The 21,303-nt window shown below is 43.6% G+C and overlaps 1 protein-coding gene across 1 annotated transcript in view; it reads left to right on the top strand.

Annotated features, from left to right (window-relative positions):
* The first annotated feature begins 6,817 nt into the window (after window positions 1-6,817).
* Window positions 6,818-21,303, top strand: part of LOC119386668 (male-specific histamine-binding salivary protein) — a 28,827-nt gene continuing 14,341 nt past the window's right edge. Inside the window, exons 1-2 of the mRNA XM_037653962.2 lie at window positions 6,818-6,965; window positions 7,958-8,124. Coding sequence (XP_037509890.1) covers window positions 6,837-6,965; window positions 7,958-8,124 — 296 coding nt within the window. The 5' untranslated portion in view covers window positions 6,818-6,836. The remainder of the gene's footprint in view (window positions 6,966-7,957; window positions 8,125-21,303) is intronic.

The following is a 21,303-nucleotide window of genomic DNA, read 5'->3' as shown; positions in this document are numbered from 1 at the left end:
ACATAATGGAAGAAATCTACAGCGCATCCACAGCCACTATAGTCCTTCATAAAGAAAGCGACAGAATCCCAATAAAGAAAGGCGTACGACAGGGAGACACGATCTCTCCAATGCTATTCACCGCGTGTTTACGGAGGTTTTCAGGGCGCTTGATTGGGAAGAATTAGGGATAAGAGTTAATGGAGAGTATCTCAGTAACCTGCGATTTGCTGATGAGATTGCATTGATGAGTAACGCGGGAGACGAATTACAGCGCATGATTACTGAACTGAATACGGAAAGTAGAAGAGTAGGTCTGAAAATTAATATGCATAAAACTAAAGTAATGTGGAACAATCTTGGCAGAGAACAGCGCTTTGCGATAGGTGGCGAGACGCTGGAAGTTGTAAAGGAGTACGTCTACTTAGGACAGGTAGTAACCGCGGAGCCGAACCATGAGAGTGAAATAACTAGAAGAATAAGGATGGGATGGGGCTCATTCGGCAAGCATTATGAAATCATGAATGGTAGTCTACCACTATCTCTCAAGAGGAAGGTATATAGCAGCTGCATCTTACCGGTACTTACCTACGGAGCAGAAACCTGGAGACTTACAAAGAGGGTTCAACCTAAATTGAGGACGACGCAGCGAGCGATGGAAAGGAAAATGATAGGTGTAACCTTAAGAGACAGGAAGAGAGCAGAGTGGGTCAGGGACCAAACGGGGGTTAGATATCATAGTTGAAATTAAGAAGAAAAAATGGATATGGGCCGGCCACGTAGCACGTCGGCAGGATAACCGGTGGTCATTAAGGGTAACTGACTGGATTCCAAGAGAGGGCAAACGCGTGAGGGGAAGACAGAAAATTAGGTGGGTAGATGAGATTAAGAAGTTTGTAGGTATAACGTGGCAACAGAAAGCACAGGACCGGGTTGATTGGTGGAACGTGGGAGAGGCCTTTGCCCTGCAGTGGGCGTAGACAGGCTGATGATGATGATGATGATGATGATGATGATCACCTGTGGCACTTACCCGCATAACATGAACTCTGGTATGCGGGTATGTGCCACACGTGACTCAGAGAAAGGGGTTCATGACGTGCTCAGCAGTTACTTTGCGTTATTCATGTCGGGACCAGTCAATCGTGTTCGTCATACAGTGATCCTCTGCTATGGCAATTTCAGTATATTGCAACCTATGGAGACGAATGAGAACGACCAGACGTATATAGATAGATAGATAGATAGATAGATAGATAGATAGATAGATAGATAGATAGATAGATAGATAGATAGATAGATAGATAGATAGATAGATAGATAGATAGATAGATAGATAGATAGATAGATAGATAGATAGATAGATAGATAGATAGATAGAAACGGCCGAAGTGCCTGAGGTTCGCCAAGAAATGCTTCGCATTTATTAGTATAAGTAAAGGACTAACGCACAACATAATTTTAGTAACGTTTGCTCGCAGGCTAGTTGGTAGTGCGTAGTTCATAGGAATTAGGTGCAACAGTAGAAACGTAACATACATAAACGTAACATAAAACTAAGAATACGTAGGACAGAGTGCTGCCTGTGTCTGCTTGACAGAGACACGGAACAGATATTTAGGGGCGAAGCTCCTTAGCGTCGAGGCTTGTCTGCCGTTTCGCCATAGCCAGCCGCTCGCGCTCGTGCCAAAGAGAAGTATTCTTCCTCTCGTTCTTCCAGCGCCTTGATGATAATGACATTAACGCAGGCAAAAACCACATAGTTTTGTTTGTTTGTCGCCTACAGGAGACTGGCTCATACCCACGAGGGGGATTGGCCACATATATCATAGCCAACTGTAGTCTTCTTATTCCTCTTGTTCTTCGAGCGCAGGCAAAACCACATATAAATATTTGAAAAAGGAAGCAAGCGAGAAATAGAGAGAGAGAGAGAGAGAAATAAAACAATAGAAATAAAATAACTAAATGGGAAGAAAATAAATAAAGAGAAATAACAAACAGAGAAAAAGAGAGGGTGAAAGAAATAGAAAACGGAAGACAAACAAAGAAGGCTGCCCAGCTTCGCACTTCCTTCAGGGTCGATCAAGGGAACTTGCATTGACGTCGTCTTCTCAAATTTTAGGCTGGATCCCATACAAGAACTTTTCACTTTACATTTCACCGATCATAAGGCGGTCATAATGAAAGGAAAACACCGCCCACATCTCAACACCATATACGCAGTATGATTAATAAACAACTTTGCATATACTGTACACAGGTGTTGTCACGTCTTTGCATGGTCGAGTGGGCAATGTACTGAGGGATTCACGGCTAATGATTCCCCGGAGCTTCGCCCACACGTCATCATTCACTTCGTGGATATGCTGTGATTTTTTTAGCCTAACAGGTGCGTGCTTCTTTGACTTCGTTGACTTCTTTGATTCAAAATAACGTCCAGAACACGTTTCTAATTTTATATAGGCTAAGTTTCTTCCTAAATACAAGTGACTGAAGGCTTAAAAATGCTCGTGCCAAATGTGCGGCAACACTTAAGGCTCCTATACAAATAATAAAGTATAGCCCAAACCACACACTGATAGCTCATTGCAGTGGAGTGTAAACCTCAAGCTCTCGTTACCAACGCCAGTAGGCAAACCGGTTATTAAAATGAAGCTGCAGGTGTTAACACCAAAGAGGAGAATGCGATCGACGTTCAGAGTGTTTACCCGGCATACACGCAATATCCTTCTTGGTCACACGACGGCGCAAGCAACATTGGCTTACAAATGTTCGCAGTTGCTCGTCACTCAGGCGTGAAGTCGGCGACAGACTTTTCCTTGATCAAAAACGTGGGCTATTCTTCAATGTCAACCATCTTCCTCTGTCGTCTGAGACAGCGGGCTACTTTGTTTTGCACCTAACTTTTCCCTCGCAGGTATCATATCTGCCACAAGCCTCCATTCGTGCTGTACCACGCGCCGGCAGACACTACTTGAACATCGGTAAGTCGCTGTCCGTAAGGCCGAGCAGAAGAGGGGCCCTATATTTAGTATAAGCTGTATGAAGCGTTAACTTCTAAACTGATTGCGGCTAATTTATGTTTGGTATGATGGTTAAAGGTTGGCCTTTCATATTGTGAGAATTCATCGCAGCGTTAAACTTAGCCAAATTCCCCGAAACGTGTGGATTTAAACGCGACACCACCTCTCAGCCACGAAATACTGAGATCTACTTGGCCTGTCACTATGCTATCACGCTATCAATTACTATATCGATAATACACATTTCTGGAAGAACAACGTAATGCCATATGATTACCTGCTTATCGATCCTTTCATAATTCATCCCAGCGAGTTAGCAGCTGTTTTTTACAAGCAGTGGCTGAATGATGCCTACCATTGTTCTTGCTGGAAAAGATGAAGAAAACTACTTTGCACGCTGATTTATACTATGTGCGATGAAAAGCGTTTGCCATTAAACGATCCGCGCCTGTATTCACAAAAACGTATTACCCAAAAATTTTCGGAGCAGAAGATTTCAGCCAATCACAATGTGGGATACATCGTTAGCAAATCCGCTAGACCAACGGAAAATGCACTTACAAAAGAGAAGCTTTGTGAATTCGGCCCCAGATTCTTTATGTCGATAAGTGCCGGTGACGGTGAACGTGCATAAACTTCAAAAAGCGTAAGTGGCGCCTTATCAGATGAACGAGTATCCATGAAGGCAACCAACGCACAAATCACATAATGATTGAGCAACCGCTGTCGTCGGTCGTGTAAAACATTTCAAATTCCTGGCTATGGTTAAATCATTTTTCATGCGTACATACATATCTCATCTGACGTGCTGCTTTATTTCCTTTATATGCTGCTTGTGCACGTTGCATTATCTCTACTTTAAACATGAGGGTAATCTTATCCTTAACTGGCCTAACGTTCTATGCATAATGGCGACAATGTCGAAGAATATTATTTTACTGCAGGTACGACTCACACCGAGGGACAGGGCTACGCAAGGATACTTTGGAACAAGATACCTCCACAATTATTGTATCAGATAGATACTTTCTATTCATATCTTAAGATACTTAGAAACATTCGAAAGTTTGTTATTTTCGATCTCTATATTGTAGCAGCGAACGCTTCTGCATGAAAATGCATGTTTCAAAATTATGATTTGAAACTTGGAATAATTTGAACGAAATATCATTATTTCAATTATATTTTTTTGCCCTTTTCCTCGAAGTGTATTAGTTCCATTAAAAAAATCTATTGCGGCTGCTATGATTTGTTGACACCTATCTGCTCATCTGCTGAATTCTAATTTTCTGTTGGGGTAAAGCGTTTCTGTTGTAACATATTCACTAACGTGCAATTTTCTGACATTTCTCCTTCATCGAGACAACTTCTGCAGCCAAGCGAGGTTTCAAACCTATGTTATAGTGGCACAAAGCGTCGCAGGAAATCTCCGCTATTCATACCATTGCTATTTATACCTGCCATTACCTGATCATTTGTAACAGTAAAAAATATGCGGAGACCAAAAACAGGAAAACAAATATACCTAAGAGAAATAGTAAGACTATTCCGTATCAAACAATCCTAGCAAATAAGACTAAAAACACTACACGCAGCGACAGTCAAACATGAAGTATCGTCAACTTACCTGTTCAGGCAAACATAGAAAATCCAGAGCCTATGGCAAATCGCAAAACAAAACAAAACAAAAAAAACGGCTCGGGATTGTTCTCACGAGCAAAACGGACTATTTGGTATTATAATGTTTGTCGAATTGCCGTCCTGAGACCTTTAAAATTCCTCATTTTGGTTTCTAATACTTTTCGTTATTATATACAAGGCCAGTTTCGCTATCTTTCTAAGCCGTAAGCAGAATTTACTGTGTGCTACAGCAACGTCCAAATTGTTTTACATTTTTCCTGTATATAGCTTTGACGTAGCATTAAATTCAAGTGTAATGTAAGCATGTAAATAATAAGAATTATGTAGCGAGTAACAATAAGAATTATTGAGATAACTTATCTCGACAGCTCGTCAGCAAATACATATTACAGTAAACGGACGGACGGGGAGGGCAAGGGGGGATGTAAACGGCGAGGCAAAAGAAGGAGTGCTAAGAAAGCAGTTATAACAATCATATTAAGATTTTAAAGAAACTCTTTGAATAAAGGTAGGAGGAAGGACGAAGCTACAGTACGCCAAGATATCTTCTGTTATGAAAATATGCGTTCCATTACATCTCGCATCGGTACCGGTGCTGCGACAGTTGTTATAATCTCATCACGGAAGTAATAATTACAACCACGAGATCCTTAAAATCGCTGACGTGTGAAAGCCACGAGACCCAAAGCAAGCGCATTCTTGTATTCTTCAGGCTTCGTAACGCAGCACCACGCAAGAGAATCTTCGATAACGACGCTATAGACCAGGGGTTGGCAACCAGCATCCCCGGGCACGACATCAGAACCCACTCGTCCCCTTTTCACTTGTTATCTCTACTGTAACTTCCTATCTCGCCTGTGTCTGTAACTTTCCATCTACAATGTAAAGAAGCTATTTCGGTATGAAGCAAACATGATTTCTATTCGAGTTTAAATAAACATAATTTCTATTCCATTTGTCGATTGACATTATTGTCAATGCGCCCACTTTTTTTTCCCTTTGCCTGCAACATCACCACAGCCCCTCCCCAATTAGCCGTCCGGCCCCCGCCATGTCGGCTTCATGGAACTCCGCCCTCCACTTCAAGAACTTGCCGACCCCTGCTATAGACGATCCTACATTTGACGCATGGGCGCCGCCACTTTGGGCTTTTAAACGAATGTTTTCTTATTTTTGTATGTCATGACATGAAATTAACGAGGTGACCAAACCTCCAATACGTTAACGCAGCCGTTTTCATGCGCATGCGCTTACCGCAATACTTTCCGTGTAGTGTAGTAAAAAAAACAGAAAGTTAACCGCCCAATATCGCCCATGATATTTTGCGCGAAAGAATACGCAGCACAGTACTGTGGCTACGCGCACGTGTCATGGCACAGTCAACACTAAAAAGAAAACATATCGAAAAAATAATAGGTCGGCAGCGCGTAGGCGTTCTCAAGCTTGTCTTTGTAAAGACGGCTCAAGCGCCACCACGAGACTCATCCACCAATAAAACTCTGCTTGAGCAAACATTTGGTGTTCCGCGCGGTGATGTTGCGATAGCATATACCAATACATATGCCAATACACATACCAACACATATACCAATACACGTCTTGCGAGACGCATTGCGATAAACATACAAGATACACAAATAGTACCCAAGGTATTATCTAAGACAAATGTATCTACGGTACTATCAAGCACTGCCGAGCGATACCCATGACGAACTAGAGAAAACTTGAAAAGCGCAAACGACGAAGACGAAATACATACAACGGCCCTTGTTGTGATCTCATGACAGCTTTCGCTGTAAAAATCCTATGCGGGAGGTGCTTCATTGTGGCCATCGCTTGGCCACGATTGATTCATAGCTACCTTTGCAAGTCTACTCATGTTCAGATTACTTTCGCCACACAATGTCGCTCGTTGCTGGTAGGCCTATACTTTCTCTTGCTCATGCTGTGAAAGCTCCACCGCTACACATTTAAAGCGTGTTTTTCTTGAATTCTCCCCCCCCCCCCGCATTTTCTTGCTTAAATGGCGCCATGCGATTGGCCACTGCAAATATGACAAGCTTGTTACAGAATTTGTTCCGTTTCATTGGTTCAATATTGTGCTTGTTATATTGAGGTATATTCAATCAGCCAGTTCATTAACACACCATTCCTCTTTTTTTTCAATACCAGATGCTTACCAGTTCTAGCAAGATGAAGGCCATGATTGGAATAAATTTCCGTTTCCTGGGGATTCTTCTTGTCGTCGTGACTTTCGCTGTAGCTGAAAATGAGCTTCTCGAGCGGCAACCAAGGCTGTCAAAATATCAGGATGCATGGAAAGTGAGTAAATTGGAGGTCACAAGCTCACTAGTCATAGAACCATTCTTAAATATATCGGTGTGTGTTCGTGTATGCGTGTGTGGGTGGGCTTCCAGACTTTACCGTGGACAAAATATTTATTGTAGGAGAATGGGTATTGTCGAAAACATTCCGCACTCCTTTAAAGCTACCCTTTAATAGGTCAGCGCTTCGACTGTAGCTTGGCCTTCTTCAATACAATACAACAAAATATGCAGGACAGGCTTCTCTTGCGTCACGCTCCACGAGAGAAACGAGAAAAGCGCGTTCTATTTGTCTTGAAAAATTCCAAACGAACTCTTCCGTACTCTTTCAAGATTTCGGGTAGAGGTACCGGGTAAAGAAAGAAAGTTGCCATGTTGTGCACAGACCAAGTGCAAAAAGCACGAATTTCAGGAATATGCGCAACGCATAAGGCAGTTCCGACTGGCTGCCGCACGTTGTAAGAAAAACAAAGAGTCATTTGATTCTTCTAGTGAGAATTTCGACTCTACACGTATACCACTTGCGTTAAAGAGACATGTAAACTCTCTTTGGAGAGTAATGAGACCAAAAAGAAAGTTAGCGTGTATTTTTAGATTGAGTCATATACGTGCCAAGTCAGGACTCAACGAAGAGAGTCACACACTCTTTTTTTAGGGTGCAACGGAACGTTCCCGTCGCTGTTTACAAAGGCAGGATAGCATATTATTAAAGGAGCACGCGATCTTAATGCACGCGGCCACGTGTTAGAGTAAGCAGGTGGTTGCACAGTGAGGTGGACACAGGAGGACACACGACGTTGCAATTTGAAAAGGAGCTGCTTGAAGAAAAACTCTTCAAATTTCATAGTACGCGGTGCCGTGTGTCATGGGTTTGGCGCCGTATTCTGTTGTCCGTCTGCCAGAGCAAGCAGACTTGTGCCGTTACACCTGCGTAGCAGGGTTGATGACCGTTCATAGGTATTAGTACATTTTTTTTCTGTTTTCATTCAGGCGCTGACGGTACCAGGACGATATTACTTGTATATGAGGTCTTACGAGAACGAGCCGTTCTATGGAGAAGACAGGAAGTGTGTCTATAACGAACTAATCTCCGTCAACGAGGAAGAAAAGTACACAGTGAGCACCTTCGGATCTATCAATGCGAAGGACGGAACAGAGTAAGACATGTCCGTTCTTTTTGGTTGGTACTTGTGTGTCAGTAGCGTAGCCTGAAATTTTGGCGGCGGGAAGGGTGAGGCTTCAACTACACTTTATGTATGTTCGTGCGTGTATATATATATATATAAAACTGAAAATTTAGGGGGCGGGTCAAACCTCCCAACACTCACCCCCCTCCCCTGGCTACGCCAGTGGTGCGGTTTTTTTCTCGTACACATTGAAGTATCTTTGGCGATCTTGAGCTGCCGTAAACTTTCTCGTAAAAGAACATGTCATAACCATGTATATCCATCTGAACTACATGAAGCATTTGTCAAACGACGAACTCATGCTTTAGCAATGCCTATGATAAGATGTCACGATTTGTACGCCCAATGGCAACGCGTCGTACACAATCTACAGACTTAAAGGGTGATATTTCTTTTTACATCAAGTTACAGCAAATAATAATAATAGGTTTACAGTCAAACATTTCTGACGGTTGTTCGACTGGCGTGGTTATGAAAATAAGAAGCAGGTTTGTCACCCGCTATTATTTGACATCCATTGATCTGTGATGCGACTAAAACACGACAAAGTCACCCCTTTTCATAAAGAAACGCTGCGATAGTGAGCCGATGAAAGACCTCGTCACTACAAGATTAACACTATCATCCGCAGGGCATACAAAGTCGCCCTCGGCCTACCAGAGTCCACCAGCACTGAGAGGTTACTCCAACTGGGGATCCATAACACTTAGGACGAGACAGCGGAAGCGCAAAGAATTTCACACCTCGAAAGGCTCACCATCACCAGCACGCCCAGTCGAAAAATCCACCAGGCCGTGTCTGGTGTGTTTTTCCCGTTCCCACCAGAGCGGGAATTCAGACACGGTTTCTGGCGGGTGTCCCGGGTCTGGTGTATACGACCGGTTTTTGGTGTGAACCGGACTGGTGTGTTTTTGCAAGAACCGGGCTGGCGTGTTTTGTTGAGACCCGGACTGGCGTGTTTTGGCAAGAACCGGGCTGGTGTGTTTTTGCACGACGGGTCCAGGTGTAATTGCCTTTCCTTAAATGCATTGTGAATGAAAACATGCATGTTTACATGGCCACGGGCGAAAACATAAGCCATACACAGTAGTTTGGAAATGAAAATGACTTCTCTGTTTATTTTTGCTGCCCTCGCCTCAACTTGGTTGTCTTCTGGGACAGCCAAAAGCCTGGTGTTCTGGGCGGCCTGTTTCGCTTCCTCTTCTGGAAGGCTTTGGGCAGCACTGTTGTGCCTGGAAGAGACTGCAAGAACAATTCATTACAGGATTTCCCTAATTTGATGATTTAAGTTCACTATGGTTGTTGCAGATTTGTGCTCTGCCTTTTTAGGCAAAGAAAAATGACGGAACACAGATCCATTTTCGTTCATTGAGAAATGCCTATCAATGAACTACGGTAGCTGATTAAGAACCGCTTAGGTAACACTAGTCGAAAATATACGTTTGCTACGTGCTCTTCATACGTCTGCTACGCGCTCTTCAGTAAATAACCTGCTACGTGCTCGTCATACAGCCTAACATACAAACTGAGGGGCTAATTTTTAAATGTAGGACTACCATTGCAACAAATTTTCACCATGATTCCTTACAAAGCTGGAATGCTCAGGTTTAATGCTTTTATTGAACTTCGAGAAGGCTCGCACGCCACGAATGTCGGTACCATGACAGATAATACTACAGTTCAGGTTTTCCTTCCTCAAAAAACTCCAGACAAAGAACATGCAACAGATGCCATCAAGATTTCAACTATATCAAATTATTTTAATGTGTGGATACTTGCAAAAGCAAGCAGACAACCTTCACGGATTCGCACAAGCACATGGAGACAAGGAAGAGATACGCAACGACGAGCGCAATCTAACAACTGGTTTATTTTTTCAAAGCCTTCACTTGACACCCCTCCGATCTGCACGATCTGGCCTAAAATCTCGTCAAAGCGCACGTGGCACAGCTCGTGATCACATGCCTTATCATACAGATGACAACAGCAAAATTTCTTTCTCAAGCAAAGACACAGAAAGGTGGCTAACACGTTTTTTCTTTTTGCTTGTCAATCTAAAAGGCCTCCACTATCTTCCCCGAAGTTTGATTGTATTGCTTGTATTCAATGGTGGTGCTACTAAACAAGGCTTGCATGCACACTCATTGCAATGCAACGCTAAACGTGTGTTAGGGCGACCTTTCAGACTCGACATATGTTCCCTTAGCCTCGTGTTTATACATCTGCCAGTCTGCCCTACGTACACAAGCACACGTCAAAGAATATTGTACACTACATTGTTTGCACATTTAACAAACTGGTGCTTGTGTTTAACACCACAGTAGTCTTCCTGTACACTTTTCAGTTTCTCACATTTCTGGTCAACCAAAGCACACACACCTCCGATTTTGTTCTTGGCCAAAAACACCACCTTAAATTTGTAATTTCCAGCTACCTTTTTTATTCTGTGAGATAGCCCGTGTACGTAAGGAATCACTACTAGTTTGTTAAATGTGCACCAAGAAGCAGCAGTTTGTTAAATGTGTAGACAATGTAGTGTACAATATTTCTTTGACATGTGGTCATGTGTACGTAGGGCAGACTGGCAGATGTATAAAGACAAGGCTAAGGAACATATGTCGAGTCTGAAAGGCCACCATAACACATTGCATTGCATTGCGCTGCATTGCAATGAGTGCGCATGCACCCCTTGTTTTAGTAGCACCGTCATTGAATACAGGCATCGCAATCAAACTTCGAGGGAGAAAGTGGAGGCCTTTTACATTGACAAGCAAAAAGAAAAGTGTGTTAGCCACCCCTCTGTTGCCTTGCTTGAGAAAGAAACTTTGCTGTCGTCATATGTACGTTAAGGCACGTGATCACGAGCTGTGCCATGTGCGCTTTTGACGAGTTTTTTTTACTAGATCGCACCGATCGGAGGGTTGTTAAGTGAAGATTTGCGAAAAAATAAACCAGTTGTTAGATTGCGCTCGTCGTTGTGTATCTCTTCTTTGTCTCCGTGTGCTTGCGCGAATCCGTGAAGATGAATATGTTCCAATTGGGCCGACTTGCAGTATTGCTTGAAGTAGACAAGCATTTCAGCATTTCAACCATTAGGCATGTACATTCTGTGACTGGAAATATAACTTGCAGCTGTGCTCAGAAATAGGGCACTGAAGTCGCCGAACTGGTACCAGGTTATAAAACGACATGCATGCATGACAGAAAACATGCACGCTACTGAAATGCGCAAGCTTTCTCGCTGACCTCTCTATGCTCCCACTTTATGTGGGGACAATGGCTGATGTGCAGGCTTCTGGCCGCCTGCTGCTGCAAAACGGTTCGTTCCCGTGAAGCTCCTATGCGCGTGGGCATCTGTCCACCATATTGCGACGGTGGACCGCTGAACCAAATGGAAGTCCTTTCTCGAGGCGGCCCTTGAGAGCATCCCACCGTTAGGCAGGTCAACCTGCGCAGATACAAACAAAAAATTATTTCTTTAGCAAACAGCACTGTTTAATTCATCCCAACGACAATAGCAACGAGCTGAATTTCAAAAGTCTGAACTACACATTGAACTGAAACACATACAGAGAACCCTGCTGATACATTTTTGAAGGGACTGAAGGATGTAATGGGATTCCCAATGTATTGGACCCTATGGAAGCTATGCTGGGACCAGCGGAAAACGATGTACCAGCCAGGAAAATGCAGCGAGGAACATAACAGTGGGGCTCTACTGTGCCAAGTGCAAGCTTGAAAATAATATTGAAACTACCTCTATGTCAACATGGAAGTAGTAAATAATAACAGTGCAGCATTAGCCACATTATTATTATTTAGAATAACAGAGAGCGGAGCTAGTTGGGAAGTATTCATTCTAAAAAGACAGAACAGTTCAAATGCCTTAACAGTTACCTCCACGTAGACCCCCACGCGTGCCAGATTGATAGGTTCGCCTGTTGCATGAGCATGCGCAGATATGTTTTCGTGCCTTCTTTCTTTTCCGCTGCTGCGCGTCTCTTCAGTTGTTAGTCGGCGTTTGTGGTGTCTTGACTTCTTTCTTGTGTCCGTCTTTGCACGCCCTGTCTTTTTAGAATGAATTATTATTTGTTCTCCTAAATCGTATAATTTTCTAAGTTTCACTTGCATTAGCCACATAGTTATTTATTCCCCTAAATCGTATAATTTCTTAAGTTTCACTTGCATATTCTCCCAGGTTTCAGCTCTATTATAACTGACCAGTTAACAATGCCTTGCGAGGTACACCTTATAGTTTATCACACTGCACATTTCAGTGTTTGGTGAACACTGAATGCAACATACATATTAGTCAACAGCTAAAATTAGCAGTCCCATTACGTATATATATTCTCAGATTTTTGTGCTTCAAGTGCTGTGAGAAAATTATTTTCAAAATGGCTTGTGCAATTGAAAGTTGTCAAATAGTACATAAATGATAAAAACTGCAATGTGATGCACTCAGTATCGTTAAAGGCCTCGCCATTTCTTAGCCAGCTTTTAAACAGGAAAAAAATGCTTTTCTTTTGCTAAGAAGTGAGAATAGGCTCTCAGAATTGCTATCTATAAAAGTAATTGGGAAAGAGTTAAAGTTTGAAAAACACAAGTACAGCTTTCATAATTGGCAAAATACACGAAAGAAAACATGATGGATTGTGTTCACTGGCCCAGCAAGGGATTTACAGGGGTTGCTTGGAGGTTCGAAGGCCACCACCTGAAAATTTTTGATGCCTGTTGTATGTACTGACTGCACGTCTTCAAAATTGAGCAATGACCATCTACGGATGCGTAAATAGTTAATCTCTTGTGGCAAACAGTAGCTTCATTCTTATTCGGTACCCATTGCCGGCATGCATTCACAAAGAGAAATCACCATAATGAGAGTGTCAATAGCAACAATGCGGTTTGTCTGCATCGGTTGCGTCGAGCAGTAATTTCATTTCGACTCCTTGTAACGTTCACGCTATGTCACAAGCGTGGCAAAAGCTGCTGTGGATTAAGAAATATTTCAGGGTGCCGTGCTGCAGCTGCACTTTGAATGTGCCCTCACACACACAATGCCCTTATTCCAGCAAGTGCTGATCAGTTACCGAATGAGTATCAAGCCTCCGCACAGACTTTAAGCTACAATTCAGCACTGTATCGCTTCATGACCACGGTGAATGATGACTACAGTGGCAACACAATCTAGCTTGTGTTGACCCAGATCGCCGCACGCACTGTGAATGCAGTAGCTCACACGATGTTCCTTTTGAATAGAAAGATAAGCCATCCTCGAAAAGTAAGTTCAGCTTCTGAAAGCTGAAGTATACCTTTCGGTAAAAGCTGTGCACAGATTATCAGCATAACTCACGCAGCACTAGCGAGCAAAGGTAACTACCAGCACCTCCTACAATTTTTTTTGCATTGTTGTCGCTCTTGCCACAGCAGCATTATTTTTTAGGGTTTTGTCGAGACAACGTGATTATCAGGCCACATGCAGACTGACTGTGCAAGAACTGGCAATTAACATACTCTGCACCCACACATTCATTGTTGCTTGGTTATGTAAGCTGAAACTTGGCACAAGACTAGTTATTGCAAAAGAAACAAGACGCAAACACATCCTATGTCTTCGCGCGCAGCTACTTACCGACTAGCTCAAGTCCACATCTTGTTACTAGCTCAAAGAAAACAAGCAACAGCGCGAACCACAAGACAAAAGCATAGATATGGACTTAGCACTGACATACTTGCACTGTAAACGTAGTCCGAACAGAACAGCGCTTAGTTCATCTCTGTCCTGTCATCCTGTGGTTCATGCTGTTTCTCATTTCTTATGGACATGTACAGACTGGCCCAAATAAGCACTCTTGTTACTAGTTATTATCATGATAGGCTACGCACCTATAATATTCCTTGTGGATCCTTGATTATCTTAGCTGTTCATCCTTGCTGAACGAACACTGCAACATGTCAGCATCAGAGGCAGAAGGCAGTGTGACTGCTAAGGCTGCAGGACCAGAAGAGGCAGCACATTTAGTTGGTCTGGCTGCAGGATATGAGGTGGCAGCAGACTCAGTGCAGGCGCAGTTGTTGCTGTCGTAGCAACACTGTCCTGAACCTGTTCATGGAGCAAAATCAACAAATGCTAAACTGTTAGAATTCAGGCTCCACCGTTTAGTAAGTTAGAAAAGTTATTATTGTACCTGTAAATGTAAGAGCGCAAAGAAAATATTTTGCAACGTCAGCAACTGTTCAGAAAATAATGATGCAATGTTTGCTCAGTGTTGCACCTAGGTTCCAAACATTTGTTTAGATTCTGTAGGTGCCGTGGATACACGTGCTTTTGCTAGACTGAGGCAAGTGAGATTAAAAAAAAGCACGACAGTGAGCTTTGAATGATTTCAACCACTTCTACATCAAATTTATATTCAATAACTTTGCACTGTGCCGCATACTGTTAAAGATGACCACTTTGGCAGAGACATTACAGCATAGCGCGCTTGTGACATAAGTGGTCGGAGCAGCAATATGCACATCATTAGTGGTACTGAACTGTAACCAAAACAAAATTTTACCACAGCTGCACACATGCACTACTTCAAGACCAAGCTGCTGCATTACTGTGAAAGCATGCAATAGGATAGGATGTCTGCACCCATTTATGTTACTGTTCGAGGACCCGTGGCACCTACAAATGAACACAGAAAAACATGGTGCTGTTATGATACAGGAAGACCACTGAATGAATTTTTCACAGCTGCTCAATAGACCGTTTCAAGCAATCCCAGAATGCCTCGCAGGCCACTATGGGAAATGTGTGCAAGCGTTGAGCAAGTCGGCTGTTTGGTTGCCCGCTGCTCATTAGCGCCGTGGGAGCATGACTTGAAAAGAACGTACAAACGCATTCTTAAATCATAAATACTGCATATATCCAAACAACCCTGCATGTATCTCTACACATGAAATGTGAAAGGAATAACACAGTCAGCGTAGGTATTACATGTGGATGCATATCAGATGTAGCAGTTTAGCGGCCATAATACGAGAGTACGGCACGATGGTATTGGCATGCGTTATTGTGTTGTATACGACGTGCTATCATGAGCAGCATGTGCCGGAACACTGAATTCACATTTATTCAACGATTACTTTTTATGTACTGATATGAACGTGACGTATTGAATTGCAAGAGATACCTTTCCACTGGAGCATTTGGTGTTATGAACACTCTTGTGCTTGCCAATTGCGCTTAGCCACTATGACCTTTAAAAGCAATAGACCTTTTTCAAGCACACGAGCGCCACCAACGGACGCGCAAGCGCTTATGGAAAATGTGTGAAGTGGTGTACGCCCGCAGCAGCCGCCGCGATGAGCGCACGGGCCTCGTTTGCGCCATGCAGGACTTCGACACAGTGAATTTGGTAAGGTGCAATATGTTACTCCGCAATTCAATCACGAACTTCAGTGTTTAGTTGCGACGGCCTTCCTGACGATTTTCCATCTGTCCCACTGTTGGAACCAGCTGAGCGGCTCAAAAGCGTCACCTAGCTTTTATTTATTTTTTTTTGGCGCCAGTGGCCTTACGGCTAAATGAAAAAAAAATACAACTCGGTTGCCCATGAAGTGCAGGAGCGGTCTATGATTCACAGATGCATTTGTAATCAACGTCCATCGACACTGTAGACGAGTACAGTGTGAGGTTCTGATATTTAAAGAGTGCACTAGAAAGTGTAGTCGGCATTTGGGGAAATGAGATACATTCACTGCGTCGCTCGCACCATATATGTAACGAACGTTAAGTGCCTACTACCTTCGTTGGTACTATAACTACAGGTTGGAATAATACTTAGAGCGAAAAAAGAAAGCAGTACACACCTCCAATCTCATTTGGTGAAGGCTCTAATGATGGGAATAACTGTTCATCCCACAATGGAAGGCTCGAACAGGCCGTGTCATCCAAACGCCTCCTCAGAGTCTCCTTTGCAACGAAGTGGCAAGTGGCCTGCATGGGTATTCAGAAAATGGCTTAGCTCTGCTCCCACACAGTTTCTGCAAAGCAACCTAAGTAATTTATTAGGATTTTTATTATATCTGTTTACTATCTCACCCTACCAACAATGCTTAAAAACACTTGGAGAACGCTTGACCTTCGCCTTCAAGTCTTGGCGCCACAGCGTAATCGGGCAGTGTTCGCATCGCGCTCTCGTTCCCTAACCAGGATTCGGTTCTTGGCGGACATCTCAACCATGCCACTTTCAATGAACTCTGAAATTAATATGAGGTTTCAGTAGTCAAATGTGAGTACTTTAAAGAATCATTCAGCATGGCAACAACACAGCCTCAAAGTGGCATGGCACCTGCTGTGAAAGCCCTAAAACCTTTCTCAACTGGGATGCGCCACTGTGATCTTAATGTTTCGAAAATTTGGCAATGGTGACAGCATCTGAAAATTAGGTGTCCTGATCAGTGACACAAGAAGCACATGAAGGGGGGTGGTGTCAAGACATGGAGAAGCTTGACACTTCAGCTGGCAACACTTCACTAGTAGACGATAACTGCTAATTAAAAAATGCTTAAAAGTTTGTATTACATGAAATATTGTGGAGTGGCACAGGTTTTCCTTATTTTTGCCATTCTTGGCTGGCCATCCACATGGGTCCAGATACAGAAGACAAAACATCACTCCATGCTTCCCATTCATGGCGCACAAATGTGACTGATTTTGAAGAAGCAATCCTGTTGTGCAGGACATGAAAGGCATCAAGTTGTGAAGGCGAATGCAAGACGTTATGAGACTGCCAGGCGTGTGCCAAAGTGCATTTTAGAGCCCTCTGAAAAAGAGGGCACTGGTGTCACGACATGTAATTGCGCTAGCACATACCTTTATGCTCATGTGTTTCATGTCTTTTTACGCTTGTGTGCAAAGTGTTTGTCCTTACTTAAAATCTAAGGAAGCTGCAGGAAACTGCTGAGAAAATGTTATGTGAAGCAAGGCCCTACTGCCACGTTCATGTAAACACAGTTTATGGTTAAAATGCCAAATATTTGCTGTGTCAATTCACTAAGCACATAGGAGGCACAGACAACATGGCAAGCAGACGTTGAGTGACGACATGGCATAAATTAATGCATATTTAGGAACATTTGGCATTTCTGTCCGCAAATGAATCCTGCGGCTTCCCCAGTGCAGCAAGAAACTATTGACATAGAGTACAGTATTCCAGATGCTACACATAATATGAGTTATGTAAGAACCAAGGATGCTAGGGCGCTGTATCTGAAAAGCTTTCGAAGCAAAAAAGATATACAGCTTTCCCATTACCTCACCTTCTGTTGCGGTTTCTGCACTCTTTGTGTTGACATGGAAGTCGCAGTGAAGGAATCCCGTGTGGCGGCACCGTACATTTGAAACAAAAAGAGATGCCGACCAGACCAAACAAACGTTTATCACGTTTCGGCTTTGAGCACGGAAGCCTTGACAATGAATGCATCAGCAGAAGCGGTTCATTTGAATAGGTTTGAGAAATTGCTGCAAAGACCTCGCATTGATCACGTTTAGATTTCTGTTGTTAAGATTAACTCTTTTACAAGTGGTCTGCATGATAAGCGATTCCATACGTAGCCAAGATGCTGTCACTTTTTCTGTTGTGACGATTCTTGCGTTGGTCCAATCAATTGTAGTCATTCATCATGGCGTGTTCTGCTGAAGCAGGCGCGTAAGTGTGTACCCGTCATGACAGTTGACAGTCTATTGCACTGGTAAAGTGCCTAGGGTATCCACAGTGATCGAGGTCATCCCGTACCTTTGCCATGCCTGCATCATGTGGCTTCGAGCCCAATCTTTTGGCACGCTGCAGCAGCGTGCTGACAACAGCCCTCTTGTTGAAAGCGGAGTGCACGAGGTGAAATTCAACTGTCCGTGACAATGACCCTTGACGCACCTCCTCTCTTGCTGGCCCCCGCCTCTACGAAAGCGAGCCCACTACCGCAATTCTGCAACAGCGATGTTTGGCACATGTCCGACGTGAGTATGACATGTATGTGGCACACATTTCACCCAAAAAGATTGCGCCATCAACTTGTGAGAGTGAAGGACCGCCTGCTCAGGGAGCATTTCCCCAGTGTAGTTTACTAGATATTTGGCAGACTGCAAGAGTGTTTACATCGGAGAATCAGGAAACTACAAGAAGCGTCTGCAGCAGCACGCTCGTGACAAAAAATAAGAGCGTCCACAACAACGCTTTTAGCTGAACACGCCGTGATGAATGACCACAAGATTGATTGAGACAACTCAAAAATCGTCACAACAGAAAATATGGCAGCATCTCGGCTACGTATAGAATCACTTATCATACAGACCACTTGCAAGAGAGTTAATCTTAACGACGGAAATCGCAACCCCATCTACGCACAGCCTTTGCAAGTGATTACTCAAGCCCATTTAAATGAAGCACTTCTGGTGATGCGTTCATTGTGATCAAGGCTTGCGTGCTGAAAGCCGAGGCGTCATAAATGTTTGTTTGGGCTGGTCGGCGTATCTTTTTTTTGTTCCGTATGCATTGAAACATTGGTCCATTTCTTCTTTGGACTGTGAATAAAAGGACACGTCATAATCGATAAATAGGTCAGTTGACAATATAAGCCAACACAGTCACAGAACTATGCAAACATGCAATGGGAACCATGCACTATGCGACAATTGTGAAAGAAAAATAAACAATTGTGTTTATACACTTATGATTCCAACTAGCAGTAGTGCAATATTACAATTAAGTCACACTTATCAGAAAGTAATTATGATGATTAGCACACATTTGCATAAATACATGTGGGAAAGCTTCCACCAGGATCACCGTCAAGCTATGCCCTGAAGACCGGTCTTAAAGCACTGAGCAAGGCCTCACAGCAATACAACCAGCATCATGAAGAATACACGATTCAAGAGCACGACCTCTGGTTAGGTGAAGATGGGTGTAATGCCATGTTTGACAAAGATTTCGCTAAAAAAAATGCATAAGCTGGTAAGACTCCGGGCTTCGATGGCCGCACGCTTGTTTCGACCTCTTCCTGACGCCTGAGCACGATGCTGCAGCGCATAAGAGAGCATCACTTGCTCGCACCGTCTAGATCCATGCATTTAGAAAATCCACGTGGCAAAGAACTGCGGTAGTCACCTGTATACTATCACAGATTCACATCGTGGATTTAAAAAAAATCTGTGCAAATCATGTTCCACGGTAGCAATTAACGTTAAATCTATAATATTGCCCTAACTCAGGATTTCAACACTGTGCAAGGCATAGCATTCGCTGGTACACTCTCACGCGGCGACGGCAAGCTCGGCGTAAAGTACTAAATACTACAGAATAGTAAATAGGCTACATGTAGATAGCGGTCCGGCCAGCGCTGGGACATGACATGGAGTTATAACTGCGTGGTTCAGCACGTAAGGCGAGTGTGGGGGAAAAAAGTTGAACATGCCCAGCCAGATTGAAGGTTTAAGCTCTTCTTCGACTCCGCACGTGCAAGAAGAGATTTTAAACATACGCACAGAATATGTGCCCCATGTAATGAAGAATTTTACATCACCTGTCATATGCAGAAGCACGGTGTCGTAGAGCCGACTTTGGTCTTCTCATCGCCGCTCCCAGTAAGCACTGAAGACATCCCCAGGGGTGAAGTCGTCAACGTCCTTGCGGTTAACCACCGCACGCTCTTCGCACTTATAACCTTTTTGTTCTTGTGAAATTGGTATCTTACGTAGACGAATCACTGAGTCGCACTAACTTTTCACAAGCGGGCGATCGTTCACGCACAAAAAATCCTCCACGGAATGGAAAAAAAAACAATGCCAGGTTGCTAGCAGTGGCGTCAAAATGAATGTTGTGCCGCTAACTAAAGGCGTAGTGGCATGATATCTTCTTCAACCATTAACTTTGTTGCTTTAGTTGAAAGTTTAGGAGCTCTAATTCACAAATGAAGTGATCACAAACCTCAAATCGCTGCTGATAATTCATTATATTATCACAGCTTTTATACTACCAGTCCCGGTTTCGATCGAAACCGAAACTGGTTCTATAAAACATGCTATATCAACGGCGTTCTGAAGATTGTCGTTATTTTTTCAAGTGTTTATTGTTAGAGTGCGTTCTCAACGTAATAAATCAGTGGTCGGGAATGTCATGTCAGCGTCCCATTCATATGCGATGCAATGAAACAATGTATCGCGTCTTGAGTACGGTTGCTACAGTGTACTGCTGCAGCAGCCTTCCGCTTGATTTTTTTTTAAAAAGTAAAGTTACGGTTCCTTCGGAGAGGTCATGTTAATCTTGACGCAGTGTTTCAAAACAAGAAACGAGAACACTTAAAAAAAAAAGAAAAAAGCTACAATACGCGGTTTCGAACCCACGACGTTCAACATCACGAGCTGCCGCGCTGCCTGCTAACCGACTTCGCCACCAAAGCAGCACAGCGGTGGGGGTTTAACAACGGCATGTGTACGATTATCATAGGAGGCGATGGTACGATCAGCGGTACGACGCGTGAATTACAATGTGATGATCGTAGATCGTAGTTCTTTCACTACAGCGGAGGTGTCGAAGTGACGGCCCTGGGCCCCCGTGCACCCATGGCCCCGTCGTGGTGGTCGGTTCCGCCTCAGAAACGGCGCTTTCGGTTCTATTTGGAACCGACTACATCGTCAAAGTTCCCCTACAGATTGTGTGGACCAGAAGAAAGAGTCGTCTGCTGCTCTAGATGCTTCACAGGTAAGTTGTGATGTCTTGAAATGACTCTCAGAGCCCGCCGTTATCAATATCGATTCGCACATGCAGCCGTTCTGTTTGTGCTTATCTGAGACAACAGCTTCTTTCGCCGTAAATGACTGATATCACAGCTTTCCACCGCGGGGCGATGCAATCCTCGTTTAACTTTGTAACTGTTTCACATCGATGTAGAAGCGGGGCGCGCGGTGCCAGCAGTGTTTTACCCATAACTTCGAAATCAACGTTTATAAACGTTGTTCGAAATGACAGGGGGGAGGGGGGGGTTGCTAAAACAACACGGTGGCGGGGTGGTAAGTGCCTGTATATGTAAGAGGGGAGGGAGTGGTTGGGTTGGTGGGGAATAATGCTTAGGGGGCTGTCAGTAGGTATACTAAATGTG

Source organism: Rhipicephalus sanguineus, chromosome 3, assembly GCF_013339695.2.
Source record: "Rhipicephalus sanguineus isolate Rsan-2018 chromosome 3, BIME_Rsan_1.4, whole genome shotgun sequence".
NCBI classification, from domain to species: domain Eukaryota; kingdom Metazoa; phylum Arthropoda; class Arachnida; order Ixodida; family Ixodidae; genus Rhipicephalus; species Rhipicephalus sanguineus.
The sequence above is the reverse complement of the archived record's forward strand: the minus strand, read 5'-3'. Positions and strand labels throughout refer to the sequence as shown.